The sequence below is a fragment of the Hyaena hyaena genome, unplaced genomic scaffold, assembly GCF_003009895.1.
Source record: "Hyaena hyaena isolate Hyena2069 unplaced genomic scaffold, ASM300989v1 scaffold_357, whole genome shotgun sequence".
NCBI lineage: Eukaryota > Metazoa > Chordata > Mammalia > Carnivora > Hyaenidae > Hyaena > Hyaena hyaena.
This window is the reverse complement of record NW_024080990.1, coordinates 707,599-724,368: the sequence shown is the minus strand read 5'-3', so window position 1 is coordinate 724,368 and position 16,770 is coordinate 707,599. Positions and strand designations below refer to the sequence as shown.

General features: G+C 37.1%; 1 protein-coding gene across 2 annotated transcripts in view; it reads left to right on the top strand.

Annotated features, from left to right (window-relative positions):
* The window catches only part of CDK14 (cyclin dependent kinase 14), a 562,594-nt gene that overhangs the window by 231,904 nt on the left and 313,920 nt on the right, over window positions 1-16,770 (top strand). For both annotated transcript variants that reach the window (XM_039250036.1, XM_039250037.1), the window contains exon 6: window positions 3,676-3,770. In XM_039250036.1, the coding sequence (XP_039105967.1) occupies window positions 3,676-3,770 (95 nt within the window). The remainder of the gene's footprint in view (window positions 1-3,675; window positions 3,771-16,770) is intronic.

Here is a 16,770-nt window from a genome sequence, read left to right as displayed (position 1 = left end):
GAACTCCCCTATGACCCAGCAATAGCACTGCTAGGAATTTACCCAGGGGATACAGAAATGCTGCTGCATAGGAGCACATGTACCCCAATGTTCATAGCAACACTCTCCACAATAGCTAAAACATGGAAAGAGCCTAAGTGTCCATCAACAGATGAATGGATCAAGAAGATGTGGTTTATCTATACCATGGAATACGACATGGCAATGAGAAAGAATGAAATCTGGCCATGTGTAGCAACATGGATGGACCTTGAGGGTGTTATGCTGAGCGAAATAAGTCAGGCAGAGAAGGACAAATACCATATGTTTGCACGAATAGGAGGATTAGGAGGAACTTGACAGAGGAACAAGGGGGAGAAGAAGGGGGGAAATGATGGGGGAAAGGGAGAGAGGCAAACCATGAGAGACTCTTGAATGCTGACAAAAACTGAGGACTGATGGATGTGGGGAGGAGGGGGGGATGGGCATAGAGGAGGACACTTATGGGGATGAGCACTGAGTGTTATGTGGAAACTAATTTGACAATAAACTATTTGTAAAAATAAATAAATAAATAAATAAATAAATAATGATGGAAGCTCCTGTTCTTTGAGTATTGTACTCAAATGGTCACTGACATAATTATGTTTATTTCTGTTCTGAGGGATGAAAAAGAGTTTATCTTTAATTTAATACTTGTGCTTATGGTATATAAAATTCTCATATGCTTATTTAATAAGGGCTGTGGTTATTTGATAAGATTGGTTACTTCCATGGTACATTATTACTCGCATATTTTTTCCCCATCTTCCATGGTTCTTTTATTCTTAACAGGGCTTGAAAGATGTAAGACTAAATTCACTTATTTAATTAATAAGTAATGTCTTGTAAATATTTCATGGCTTTTTACTCTGCAGTTCTATTTTTCACAATTCATTACAGGGAGGTAATTCTAAAGGATATATATATTAAACCTGGTTATATCCTTTGTGGTATTATTTATATTTAAAAAAAGGGAAATCTAAAGGTATTTATTTATTTGTGGTATGCAGTGTTGCATTGAGTCTGATTATTATAGCAGGAGGTGGAGTTGTCTCATTCCTTTTTTTAATTTAAAAAAAAAAGAGGAGACTTATGTGGAGGAAGGAATGGAATTTAAGAGCCATTCTTTGCCCAGATCTTGAAGTTGACAGCAGTGTTAGCCAGTCTTCTCTGGATTTTTTGGAAGGGTAGATATCAAAGGGCCTTGTGTTGAAAATGAGAAATGAGTGTTAGCTGTTAACAGACTGAGATATGGGGCTAGTGCCGGTCTCATAGTAAAGGAAGATAAATTGAAGGAGGAGGAACTGCCAGATGGTAGCAGGTACTTTCTCTTTCAAAGACTATTCAAAGTGTGTGTGTTGTGGAGGTGTGTGTGTCCCCACTGGGGAACTTAAATGAATCACAATCAGTAAATTTATTGAGTTGCTACTATGAATCAGGCCTTGAACTAGGACATGAAGTTTGGAGGACAATGAACGGTGGCTGTTTAATCTTGAATCCTTCCACTCCCGCTTCTCCAAAAGTTATAAATCCAACAGAGAGACCAAATAAAAGAGCATATGACCCACATCTTTAAAAGCATTAGGAGATGCCACAAGCCTGCAGTTGCAGAGTGGTGCGAGGGAAGCTTTAGACAGGTTTAAGACACTGTGAAAAAGAGTAGAGGGGTATGGAGAGCTGAGATGAAAGCACAGATAAAAATCATTACAGAAAGAGAAAACTGGGACTCCATGTAGTTCACAGCACTGACCATAGAAAAGATCAAAACTGAATGGGATTGGAACTGGTAGGCATCGGAAAGTGTCTATGGGAGAGATTCAGATATATAGCAAAAGGGTAGTACCCCTTGAAGACATGGCAGTGAACATAAAGAAGGAAAGACTAGGGAGAAATTAAGGATCCTATAGAAATGAAAAAGAAACAAAACACCCAAACTCTTTCCCTTTCTCCCACCTGCACCATCCAAAAAAAAACTACATAGAGGAGAGAAGAACTTACGTAAGAGAGGACTCAAACTAAGAATGCAGCCCTTTGAATGAATATAAAACAGATCTATATAAAATGCCATAAAAACTCAGAAAATATAAAACAATGCATTTCAGCTGATAAAAATGCTTTTCAAAAAAGCAACCATAAGGGCTCCGGGGTAGCTCAGTTGGTTAAGTGTCTAATTCTTGATTTTGGCTCAGGCCATGATCTTAGGATTGTGAAATTATGGGCCCTGCTTTGGGCTCCACGCTTAGCATGGAGCCTGCTTAAGATCCGCCCCCCCCCCGTCTCTCTTTGTCTCTCTCTCACTGTCCCCTTCCCCCACTCATGTGCTCTTATTCTCTCTCTAAAATAAAAAAAAGGCAACCATAAAATTTAAGAAAACTGTATACAATACTGTAAAATAAATTAAAATTTCTCATTCAGGCTCTTGGGTATATGAAATCTAAAAATCCCACCTTGAATTGTTAATACAAATGTTCAGAAGAAAAATGCACAAAAAACACAATAAAGTAAGTTAATTGAACCTTTGGGAAATATAGAAGAAAAGACAAAATCAAATTGGAAATGAAGTCTAAGTTATAAGATATCCAAGAGAAAATAGATTCAAATGTCAGGTGACCCAGTATACTAACATTTACATTAAATGTAAATGGCCTAAATACCACTTAAAAGTGATTGGCAAAATGGATTTAATTTATTTATTTTTGAGAGACAGAGAGATATAGAGCATGAGTGGGAGAAGAACAGAGAGAGAAAGAGACACAGAATCTGAAGCAGGCTCCAGGCTCTGATCTGTCAGCACAGAGCCCAATATGGGGCTTGAACTCACAGACTGCGAGTCGAAGTCAGACACTTAACTGACTGAGGTATTCATTCACCTCATGACAGAATGGATTTAAAAAGCCCATAGCCCAATGATATGCTGTCTGTAAGACACTTATATATTCAAATATAGTGATTTTAGTAGGTTAAAAGATGTAAACAAATACACCATCAAAAGTAAGCTGAAGTGGTTATATTAATATCTGACAAAATAGGCCCAGAGCAAAGAAAATTACCAAAACCAAGTGAGATATTTTATATATATAAACGAGCCAGTTCACAAAGAAAACATAGCAACTCCAAGTGCATATACAGTAAACACCAGAGCTTCAAAATACACAAAGCAAAACCTGGCAGAATTCAAATGAGAAATTGACAAATTCCCAGTTACAATGGTCTTAGTCACTAATAGAATCATTATGCAGAAAATAGCAAGTGTATAGAAGAATTCAAGGACACACTCAACCAACAGAATCTAATTGGCATTTATAGAACTTTCCACCCAACTTCAGCAGAATATATATTCTCCATACATCTGGCACATTTACCAAGATCAAGCATATCCTGGGTAATAAAACAAACCTTAACAAATTTCAAACAATTGAGATCATACCAAGCATGTCCTTGGGTCATAATGGACTTTACCTAGAGGTTAATAACAAATAACAAGTGAAATAATAGGAAGCTCTTCATCTAAGTGAAAACGCTGTTCCTCTGTCCTTGATTCTGAATAATTTTTGTCTTGGAAAATGGGAAAATAGAGGTCACATCTGACAAAATGATAATGTAATATATCAGTTGATTGTTACCTATTGTCTCTTTTTCTGTTTTGTTTTACAGCTTCTCTGTTAAAAGGACTAAAACATGCTAACATAGTGCTGCTTCATGACATCATCCACACCAAGGAAACGCTGACACTTGTGTTTGAATATGTGGTGAGTAAAATAAGAATTCATATTTTCCAAATATATATAAAATTCTTATAGTATTATCATAGTGTTTCTTATTTAGGTTGCTATACTGAGGTGAGTATTTTATCCAGTAAGTTTGCATAATTTTGAAAAACCCAGAAAAATGTTAAGATATATTATTTATTGATATAGATATATATTTATAGATATATAATGGGTATATTATCTATTTATAACCTATTGTTACTTTTATATGCTCTAATTCTTTGGCTTATCAAGTAGGATTAAACAGCACAGTGGTGATTACTCCATCAAAAGATGTTCACAGACAATTTTTTCTTTTCCTTTGGACTTGTAACTTGGTTTCTCAGAAGCATCTTTATTAAGGTTGTGTGGGTTTTGTTGTTGTTGTTGTTGTTGGTTTTTTGGTGGAGGAAAGCCTAATACTTAGAATTTAGACTTCATAGTTTTTCCCCTCAGTTGGTATTTTCAGCTATTAATTAAAACTTCCAATTTGCATAGCACACAATGTAATGATCTTATTGTGTTGAGAGTATTACCGCTGGAAGACTTGGACTTGAACTCATAATTAATCTTTCTCCGTTTCTCTTAGAAAAACATATGGTATTTATGTAGCACCATTTCAGCATTTAACTGTGGAATCATGAAATGTAACCATGATAATTAACATCCCAATTTTCACAGATGGATCTGAGAACATGTAATTTATACGATACAGATGACATTGGTGGAGACTTTTATTTAGAAGGGTAGCTGTTGGTATTGTGAATGTATTAGGATCCCATTTTGTAATTACCACACTACTTTTTAAAAAAAATTTGAAATAGTTTCCATTTTTTAATATAAAATAGAATGCATATTTGCAACATTTTTATCTTGCTAATGTCTGCCTGTGTCTGTTTATCATTTGAAAATTGTTGTCTTATGAAGAAGCTATTTCTCTTCTCTATTTACATATAAATGATAGATACATTTGAATAATATGGTAATGTGGCAACCAGGACAGCTAAAGCTCAGCAGTTGAATATATTACATGCTACCAAGAATGGATGCAGATTCACACATCAATGCAAATATAATTTCTTTTGTTTAATCAGTGATTTTGGAGTCAATAACATATTCAGTTGGTTTAGAATTAGAATTTTTGTTTCCTATTTTCCAGTAGTTCTAGTTGCAATATTGCAATTAAATCTATATTTTTCTCAGTATGGTTGACTAACTTTGGTATTTTATGGAAAATAGATTTCAAAAATGTACTTATTCCCTCCCCCCAAATTAGATAATTAAGCTAAAAGGAAGAAAAGTAGTGTGACCTTTAAAATCATTTATATTAATAGAAAAACTAACAGAAATAATATGAAAATATGTCCTCCAAATCTTAAAAGAAAACTCAATATAATTGTGAGGCTAAAAATGTGTGTTTCAGATCACGTGTCACTTGATGGATTTATATTCTGTGGAGGTTGCCACATAAAAGAAATTCATTGTCCTGAAATATTTGCTAACTGATTAAGGCTGACTTTTAAATATGTCCTGCGATATTTGCTAACTGACTAAGACTCACTTTTAAACAATCACTCTTCTTTGTGTGAGTGAAATTTTCCCTGGTCCCAATTCTTGTGGAGCCATCCCTGGTCAATCAACCACATAATATAGTGTGGACATACACGGTACTTTTCAAGCAACATTTTTCTTCCTGACTTCTCTGGGGGAGTTAAGCTTAACCTGTTTAGATTCATAGAATGGGGCAAGCATGTGTTATTCCTGGCTTTGGACTGCCCTGCCTTTTCTCTCCTTGGTTCCCCACTCCACCTTTTTTCCTTCACTTCCCCATTGTCCTTTGCCATCCTCCTTTCCACCTTTGTCTTTTTCTATTCTTTTCATTTCCTATTGTTTTACTCTCTTGGGTAAAGTACTTTTTGTTGTTGCAACTGAAGTTTGTTTGGGTTTTGTTTAAGTAAAATGTTTCAATGGGTCTCCGAAATCAGAGTTGGGGTAGGGGTGGGGAAGAGCTCCAGGCTGTAGAAATACCTTACAGGAGTCTTTCCAATTAGAGTGGAGGAGATGCTGATTCCTTGGCAGCTTTGGTCTGACCATGTGGCAAGTGTCTAGTATAAAAATAACTCCCTTGAATATTTCCTAAGGTTTTTATTTTTTATAGTGCTTTTTCATTGCTTGTTATTTGTACACATACTGATGTCTCCAGGAATATTAAGGCTAGTACATACTTTAATGATTAGTCAGATTGCTTTCCTCATAGTACCTAGCAGAAATAAATTCTGCTCTTCTCTTGTGTGTTTCATAGCGGTAGAAAGGCAATAGTAATTTCAAAGCATGAAATGCCTTGGGAATTAAGAGCAGATCTAGGTGAGGGAAATAAGGTAGGAAATAGGAGGGCACTGAGGGCCTGGGATGATGAGTGATAGATTAGAAAGGGAGGTGAAAGAATATTTAAGACAATTATGACCACAGTACTAAAAATCAGCAACTAAAATTTATTGAGTTCTGTGCGAAACACTGTGCTGGAGGTTTTACATTCATTACCATTTTTTATATTCTCAACAGCCTCATGGAACTATGAATTTAAGTACTTCACAAAGGAGAAAACTAAGGATTAGGGAGATTAGGTACTTTTCCAGGATCTTGTAGCATGTAAAAGAGACTCAGACCCATATTACTCTGATTACTAATTGTAATGTTGTATCTCTTGTTTATTTTTACACCTTTACTTAAATGGAGCTTTTGGTCTGAAGAGGAAAAAAAAGAAATTTTCTGTTTCTCTCCACCACCTCCCTTATCCTGCTCTAAGAACCTGAGTGCAGGAGCACCTGGGTGGCTCAGTTGGTTAAGCGGCCAACTTTCGCCTAGGTCACAATCTTGTTCCCGAGTTGGGCTCTGTGCTGACAGCTCAGAGCCTGGAACCTGTTTCAGATTCTGTGTCTCCCTCCCTCTCCCCCCCACCCCACCCCCCGCTCATGCTCTGTCTCTTTCTCTCTAAAAGTAAACAAACATTAAGAAAAAAATAAAAATATAAAAAAACCCTGAGTGTAGTTAAATCCTAAATATACAGTGAAAGTGCTTTGTTGTTTAACTTTTATGGACTAGTCAAAAGCCTAGTTATTTAAGATTTTATTTTAATTATGAAATGTTTTTAAGTTTCCATAAAGCAAACTTACAGGGGCACCTGGGTGGCTCAGTCGGTTAAGCGTCCGACTCTTGGTTTTGGCTCAGGTCATGATCTCACAGTTGTGGGTTCAAGTCCCACATTGGGTTCTGTGCTTACAGCGCAGAGCCTGCTTGGAATTTCTCTCTCCCTCTCTCTCTCTGCCCCTCCCTGGTGCTCTCTCTCTCTCTCTTTCAAAAAATAGATAAATAAACATTAAAAAATAGTTATAAAAAGCAAACTTATAAATTACAGTATTCCCCTTAAAACACACACACACACACACACACACACACACACACACACACACACAACCTTGTTATTTAGCAAGGTCCAAAATCAATCAAACATTTTAATGTATAATTTCCTAAATTTGGTGATGATATTACCACATTTCAAAATTGTTAACTTCAAAGTTATTTTCTAAAAAATGTTGGTTTTATAGTTCCATGTAATTAATGGTACCTTTTTTCGGAGAAGAGAAATGAGTAAGTTAAACTATGTAGGAAAAATCCATACACTATGACCATTGAAATCCTAGATATGCAAGAAAGGTAAAATAATTTAAGATTCACTAGGTATTACTGGATTTTAGTTAAGTGTTCAAGGTTTTTAAAAGATTTCTATGTAATTTGAGTTTTACTATTTATGTATATATACTATTTATGTATATTTATGTATATATATATATAGTATATAAACTGTATAAGTGTATTTCTGTTCTCTGCTTTAAAAAGAGAACTCAAAGCTTAGTTGCTTTGTATTATTCCCATGAATGACATCCTAGGTTAAACAGAAGCCTAGTGAGGGCCAGAATAATGGGATAAATGATGAGCAGCTAGTGATGTGAAAGAATACTGAAGAAATGACTTTGGAGGTCATTATGAAAACTGTTCAGTGGATAATAGGATATTGCTGTTGTAGGCTGTCTCTTAAGTATTGTGGAAATCTCCTAAAATGTCCAAAATTTAGATTCTTTACATTTTCAAAATGTGTAGGTATAATCCGTGAGCTTCAAGGTTAGGAATATACTGGGAAACATGCGGCTCAATTTGTTCATGTCTCAGTCAGGTAGCAGGTAGATCCCGGTGATGTATGCTGTTTTGAGTACTGCCTTCCTGTCATTGTTGTCAAATGTGAAGGAGCATTTTCCACCAAGGAATGACTGAGTTAGCTTGAAAAGTGTATCTCGTTACACAGTGGTATAAGACATTGTTATAGCTACCTTTTTTCCTACTGCATTGGAGGATCTGAAGAGAATTGCTATAGAAAATAGTGAAAGTGCTAACAGTTTCTTTCTACTTAAATACAAAGTTAAGCAACTTATGATCTGCCCTCCCTCCCTCCCTTCCATCCTTCCTTCCCCAAAGACAGATAAGTGCCACATTAACCTATTTAATATTAATAATACATGTGATCATATAAATATATGTTAACATTAAAGTGCTTAACTATTCTGTTCTGGTTTTTATAACATGAGATCAAAGTATGTGTAGCAGAACTCTTCATTGCATATTTATTCATTATATATAAGAAGTAAAGCAACAAATATGATATTCATTGGAACTATCATTTCTTCTGCTGTTCTGTAAACTAGTAAAATACTCAAACTAATGTGCAACATTATGTAAAAAAAAATCTATATTACACATGAAAACATCTGTGTCTCCAAAAATCATGTAAAGTGATTTTTGTATCACCGAAATTCACATAAGTTATTCTTATAGTACTTTTATTCTACAAAATACTTTCTTATACATGTTATTCCATGAGATTCCATCTTTAACCCTTCCAGATACGTAAGGCACATATTGTTATTTCTCAGTTTTGTTTGTTTGTTACCCAGGTTTTTATTGATGGGGAAAAATAATGCTTAGAGACTTTCAAGTAAAATCACACAGGTAAGTTAAAAGGGTCTGTGTCAAGACCCTTGTTATCCCCTCTCATCCTGTAGACAGCTGATGATAGGATAAAGGACCATCTTCACAGTTAATGTGATGGTCTGAGGTTTGAGTGATGTTCAAATATGGGACTAGCAGCTGAAAGTTGCGTTTTGTCTTTTCCCTCTACCACACAATTTACCTCATTATTTGGTTTCTCTACCTCATACATTTTGTTTTCTCAATCTGTGAGCAATGCTTTAATTTGCATGATTTTAAACCACATCTGTTCTCAAAAACTGTAGCTCTCCCTCAGTCTCAGTGTTCTGGTTTCCCAGATTAAACTGTCCTGGGGTAGTTGAATATTTTTCTGCTTCATGAAAAAAAATACATGTGCACATGTCCATGCATGTACAACTTTAAATGGGAGTATTTAGGGGAGACCTTACTGAGAAGGTGAGAGGCATTAAGGGACAAAATCTGAAGGAGGTAAAGGAGGAACACACACATACTGTGTTTGGATTTAGAACCTATTTTCAAGGTTGAGCTGATAGAATTTGATGTGGGATTTGAGAGAAATGGAGTCCGGGATGACCCCAGGGATCTGGACTTGAGTAACTCTAATTGTGGAGCTGCTGTGAGGAAAGATGGGACAGACTGTAAGGAGGAGCAGTGTGGGGAAGGACACAACTCACATTCAAACAGGTTGACATATATGTTGCATATGCAAGTGGACATGTCACAAGGCAGTTGGATGCATGAGTCTGGAGTTGGGGAAAGAGATCCAGGGTAGAAATTTAGAATTTGTCTGGGCTGGAGATAGTATTTGACAAGGTTATTGTATGGGATCACCAAGTATGCTGATTGTTATCCAATTGGCCCAGAATGAACAATGCCTTTGTATACTCGCACCTTTGTGTGATCCTTACCCCTTAATCTAGACTGGGCTTGTGACTTGTTCTAATCAATAAAGCAACATGGTGAAAGTGTCACTGTGCCAGTTGTAATCCTGATAGCTTCTCTTTTGCACTCTGGAGCATCCTGACCAGCTGTGTTAGAATTCCTGTTGTCCTGCTGAAGAGGCTGGATGGAGAGCGAGAGACACTGGGTGCTGTGAAAAAGAACTGAGAACCTGGAACACAGTGTGAAGATAGGCCCTAGGTATAGGACTCTAACCAAGCCATTTGCCCAGCCAGCCTAGCTGCTGGCAGCCAGATCTGTGACTGAAGCCATTTGGGGAGGGGGAAGGGGGCCACATTCCAGGCTCACAGGTATCAAGGTGAGTTGCCCCTGCTATGCCTTTTCTGAAGTTGCAACCCAAGAATTGTGAGAAATAATAAGATGGTTGTTCTTTTAAGCCGTTAAGTTTAGGGTTAGTTTGTTGTACACAGTCAGTAACTAAAACACCATATGCATGAATGAGCAGAGAAAACAGAAGAGAATTTTATGGAGTGAACACTGGCGCATTCTACCATTAAGGGTCATGATGATGAGGAACTATCAACAAAAGGGTACTGGAAAGTAAACACCAGTAAGAAAGGAAACCATTCATGAACTCATATAAAGCTGTTTATCTGAGACTGAGTGCAAGAGCAGAGCAGGGGCTGCCTCTCCAGTGCCTAGCTGGGTGTCTGGCACATAGTAGGTGCTTAGCAAGTATTTTTGATATGAATGAGTGACTGCCATTTAAAGTGGGAAGAACAGGAGATTATAATAGTTTCACCAGTTAAGGCAGACAACTGAGAGAAAGCAGAACTACTAATTCATGTTTTAAAATATTTCTTTATTAAAAATTTTTTTTCTTGGGGCACCTGGGTGGCTCAGTCGGTTAAGCGTCCGACTTTGGCTCAGGTCATGATCTCACGTTTCGTGGGTTCGAGCCCCATGTCGGGCTCTGTGCTGACAGCTAACTCAGAGCCTGGAGCCTGCTTCAGATTCTGTATCTCCTGTCTCTCTGACCCTCCCCTGCTCACGCTGTCTCTGTCTCTCTATCTCTCTCTCTCAAAATAAATAAAACATTAAAAAATTTTTTTCTTCATTTTTCTTTATCTGTTTTTTTATATTCCATCTTTAGTTTCCATCTATTGTCTTTATTTTTCATTTTCTCTCAAAACAAATATTCTTCTAAGCAGAAGACTTAGAGCAAATCTGGCTCCATAGCAATGAGAGCGGGCCTCAGACAATGGGATAGTCAGAAACTACCTAGCTGTGTCAAAGGAATTAAAGTGTGAGTTCTCTCTTGCAAGCAACAGAAATTCTTTTTTGGCTACATTAAACAGAAAAGTTATTGAGACGCTACCATGTGGTTGACAGACCTGCTGGGAATAATTTAAAAACTGACAGGAGCAGTGTGAAGCTGAATAGCCAGACCAGAGCCAAAATCATGCCAGAGGACTGTCCCCTGAACACCCTGTTGCCACTAGGACATGTTTGGCTCCAGACACAGTCCGTTATTTCACTGTCCTGACTGCCCTGGATGATGGGATGTTATTAACTCTGCTGATGATGTCAAAATAGCATGGATATTCTCCCTGCTTCTATGGGTGTTAGCTCTTATTGCTAAGTTAGAGTTGGTTGTGTTTGGTTAAGTGACACTAGATCACATGCCCATGTTTTGACTGCATAGGGCTCTCAGACAGTGGCTTTTTGGCTTTTGCAACAGCAGCTGGGCCTTGCCTTCCACCAAAAGTCATAAAGCAGGGGATTTTCACAAAATAGGGAATACATTCATGTACAGAACATACTTCACTCAGGACCCTTCTCTTCCAGTTCCCTCCCTGCCCCCCCCCCCCCCCCCCAAACACCTCATGAACATCCACTAGAATAAGCTTATTGTGTAGTCCTGGATAAATTACATCTAGAATGTGAAAAGAATCACAGGTGGTAATATTTGTAGAGCTATTGTATATAATCTTTGAACAATAATGAATAAAGGTGGTTTTTAACAGGTGGTGAGGTACAAACCTCTTGAATCTATAGATGTATAAGCTATAGAACATTAGTGAAATTCAAAACTAGGTTTTTGGACATTAAAGCCTAGTAATCTTCACTCCCTTTTAGTAAGTAACAGTGTTATTTGTGGATTTCAGAAAGCTTGCAGCAAGGACTCTCATGACATCCTTAGAATAAAATTGAAATCCAGATGTTAGAAGATTATTATTCTTTCAGTTTATTGCTGGATGAACAACTTCACCCAAAGCCTATTGATTAATGAATTGACATCAGGGTGGAGAAAAGTTTATTAGGATATGCTGGAGGGCATTGTCTTTGACCTTGTCCTGTTTTATATTTTTATTAGTGATTCAGATGAAGACATGCTGAAGATGTGCTTGACCTATTTGTGGGTGTTATAGCTGGGGGACATAATTAACACCGGGTGATGGAATCAGGAGTCAAAACAGAATATGAAAAAAATAATCTGATGAAATGATGAGTGTAAACTACACTCTGAATTGCTGTAGGATACATAAAACAATGTTTTTGGTTAAAAAAATAAGCAAGCCCAAGCTAATATGATAAAAGGAAAGTTGGAGGAAAGTTAACTTCACAACAGTTCATACGAAAAAGACTAGTAATTTCTTTGGCTTAGCAAAGGGAAGCAAACAAGAGCACGCACCTAGGATGGCAGGAGGTCTGTGAACCACATATAATCTTGTGCCAGGAAGACTTATTCAGGAGGCTTAGATGCACTAGATAGTGGAGGAAAGGTAACGTGTGTATTCCAGACACAAGAAACTTGTATATTTCCAGGACAAGAAAGCCAAGTGGAGAATTCTGGGGAGGCTAGTCTTGGCTTCATCCTGGGAAAGATATGCTAATATTCTGTGTTACTTATAAGGTAAATTCAGTATCTCAAAGTGTAACAAATGTCTTATCACTAAAAGCAAGTAGAGGGCAGGTGGATCCACATCAGATCCTGTAGGGAGGGTTCCTAACCTTTTTGCTATCTAGGCCATTGAAATACCTAATTTAGGTATGTTATTTCATGTTGTCCCGACCAAAAACATGAAGTAACTGGAAGGGGTCTCCATTTTGCAGATGAGGAAATTCATGCTAAGATGTCAAATACTCCATGTATGCCCTTTGTAGTGGCTACATAATACCATCTCCTGTGTGAAGTGTGAAGCCAGGTAGCTTCAACTTTACGTAGCAAAGGACTGGCTGCATTTTTGCAACTCTTATGTGACCTCATTTCATTTGGCATAATTTTTGGAAGGAGAAACACAACTTGTTATGATGATTCACTTAGTAATTCATTCCTCCCTTCCTTCCTTCCTTCCTTCCTTCCTTCCTTCCTTCCTTCCTTCCTTCCTTCCTTCCTTCCTTCCCTCCCTCCCTCCCTCCCTCCCTTCCATCCTTCTTTCATTCCTTCCTTCCATTTTTTTCCTCCAACATGTAAGAACTGTCTTCCAGGGATTATCCATGAGCTCTAAAGATACAAAAATATATCCATTGCTTTTTTTTTTTTTTTAATTTTTTTGTTTTATTTATTTATTTCTAGGAGAGAGAAACAGCATGAGCAGGGGAGGGTCAGAGAGAGAGGGAGTCACAGAATCTGAAACAGGCTCCAGGCTCTGAGCTGGCAGTCAGCACAGAGCCTGACGTGGGGCTCGAACCCACGAACCACGAGATCATGACCTAAGCGAAAGTCGGATGCTTAACCGACTAAGCCACCCAGGCGCCCCTATATCCATTGCTTTTAAAGAAGCTAATGTCCTGTCGAGGACTGTGATCTTAGACTAGATGGTGTCCATGTGCCATTTGGGTAATAAGTTGCTGTCAAAGATCTTCCTGTATTGTGGGACTGGAACACATTTGTGTTTTAGTGAAAAGAGTAAGAAAACTGAATTAGACTCATGGACTCTTCTTTATTGAAGGATTTCGAGGATGGTTTAGTTTCATATGTGGAGGACTGGTTATGCAGTGCAGTATCATACTGTAATCCTATATTCTGAAGCAGGGTGGATTGTCATTCGGATACGAGCACTGAACATGAACAGATGTAAACACTGTGGATGACTGAACGTGCAGGCAGCGTAAGATAGAAGAATTCTGAAGCATAAGGACAAACTAAAGAAAGGAAAACAAAACAAGCTTGCTTTCAGTAAATGCTCAGTTAGAAACTTCTCATTTTGTCTAATTGGTAGGACAAAGTCGATTAACTTCTTTTTTGTCCTTTACCCTAATGGCTTTTTCTGATCTAACAAGGAATCCCAGTCTCTTAGTCATTTTCTACTGTGTTTGTTCACTATCATGTTGTGTGCTGTTTATATAATACCTATCTTCTCTGTGTTCTAGTTTTATTTCATATAGTTGCCATCTGTATTAGGAAGTCCTAATCATAGTTTAGTATTTTAATTCACATGATTTAAGATGGAAGTGTATGCGATCTCTAGCTGTTGCTATAGTAAAAGCCTGATTATCCAGAAGAACACAGTTATGAGTACATGCCTATAGATGAGACGGCTTTTATGAGAACACACTATGCCTCTGTGGGATTTTTAAATTTTTAATTATTTTTCTTATTTTAATTTTGAATTTCATCATTTAAGCTATAAGCATGTACTGGGGAAGCTGGAATAATATGTAATGTTTGAAGAGAGTACACTGAAAAAGAGACTTTACTGTTTGAAGGAGAGCATAGGGAAGGTAAGAACAGAAATAATAAGAGAATTCCTTTGGAAAGGAAAGAACTCGTTTTGCATATTAATTTTTTTGCATTTTGTTCTCATAGGAATTATTTCCATTTTTCATAAGTTAAGAAAACAATAATTTTGAGAAAACTGGATGTGTTTCAGGGGGCAGGTGGAGGCACGAGAATGGTGCATTAAATGCAATAAGACTGACGATGTTCAGCTTGGAGAAATTAGACTAATGTTCCAGCTTAGGTACTAAAGTTGCCATCTGATGAAAGTACCAAAGATCAGGAGATGACCGGTAATTCCAGTTACCTTCACATTACATTTGATTAAGGCATGAAGTAATTGAAGAAAAAATTATTAGCAAATTTATCTCTAAGGGAGAAAGTATACATTATTATATATCATACAATATGAAGTTCTGCAGCTTTTCAATAGTCTTCAAAATAAGTAATTTGATAAATACATTGCAATATAATGATCATTTAGGATTTTCTTCTCATTTTATTACTGGTGGTGTTGTTGCTGCTGCTCTTTCTTGCATTTCAAAAAACATTTAATTAACATGGATTTCCTGTTATTCATTTTTTGGCATTATCCATTGATTCCTACAATGGAAAACCTGAATTCAGTGTTTTTTTCCTTCATTATTCCATTTTCAAAAAGTGATCCCATTCTGTCTGTTCTCCCATCCTCTCACCTTCCAGTGTAGAGACATTATCATTTTGATAAGATCAGAAGTTCAGCATTTACACTGTTATGTCAATGTAACTTTTTTATTATTTTAGAGAGAGAGTGAGAGAGAGCATGAATAGGGGAGGGGGTAGACGGATGGGGGTGTGGAGAGAGAGAGAGAGAGAATGAGAATCCTTTCATGCTCAGCCTGGAACCCGATGTAGGGCGCAATTCCATGACCCTGGGGTTATGACCTGAGCCAAAATCAAGGGTCAGACGCTCAACTGATTGAGCCACCCAGACATGCAGTTTGTAGCTCAGGCATGTAGGTTTCCCTGAAATTAATAATAATTTTCCATTTTTCGTTTCTACCATCAATTTAGACCTTTTCAAGCCTCTACCTGGTGTATCTCCCTTCCTTGGTTTTCTGGGATGCATTACCAGTCTCTCCTGGGATGGAGATTTTTCGCCTTCTATCTCATGTTCTTTTATTTGAGGGAGCACAGTTTCTAATAGCTTCCTGGGCAAGAATGTATGGAAGACTTGTGTTTTTGGGGTTTTTTTGTTCATTTCTGTTTTTTTTTAAATGTCGCATTTCTGAAAATATCTTTATTCTGCACTCATGTTTGATTGACAGTTTGACTAGATACAGAATTCTTGGTTGGAAATAACTTTATTAGAATTTCAATAGAATTGCTCTATTGTTGTCTAGTTTACCACTGTTTCTGTTAGAATGGTTTTCTTTATTTACAGTATTCTGAAGTTTCATAATGAAGCAAAAATAGAACAGCATGCAACTTTATTTTCGTTTGCACCTTTTCAATCTGGAAAGTCATGTCTTTTTTTTTTTTAATGTTTTATTTATTTCTAGGAGAGAGAGAGAGACAGCGTAAGCAGGGGAGGGTCAGAAAGAGAGGGAGTCACAGACTGAAACAGGCTCCAGGCTCTGAGCTGGCAGTCAGCACAGAGCCTGACGTGGGGCTCGAACCCACGAACCACGAGATCATGACCTAAGCCAAAGTCGGACGCTTAACCGACTAAGCCACCCAGGCGCCCCTCGAAAGTCATGTCTTTATATTCCTCTTCTCCTTCTTCTTCTTTTTCTTCTTCTTCTTCTTCTTTTTTTTTTTTACAGTTTTATTGAGAAATAATTTACATAACAGAATTCTCTCTTCTACAGTGTATATATAACTCATTTGTTTTCAGTATATTCACAGAGTTTGGAACCATCATTACTATCTAATTTTAGAAAATTTTATTACCCTAGACAGAAGCCTCTACCCATTAGCAGTCCCTTTGAATTCTCTACTTTTCTAACCCCTTGAAGACACTAATATACTTCATGTTCTTTGGGTTTTCTTGGACATTTCATATGAATGGAATCATCAATATGTGACTTTCTGTCTTACACTTCTTGCACTTAGCATGATAGTTTTAGCATGGTATCAGTACTTCTTTCTTTTTTATGTAATATTCCATGGTATGAATGTAACACATCAATCATCTGATGACTCTGTATGTTAAAAACAACTGTCAAACTATTTTTCAAAGTGGATGCCTCATTTTACAATCTAATCAGTAGGGTTTGGGGTTTCTAGTTTTCTTACAACCTCAGCAATACTTGGTAATGTCTGTCTTTTTTATTA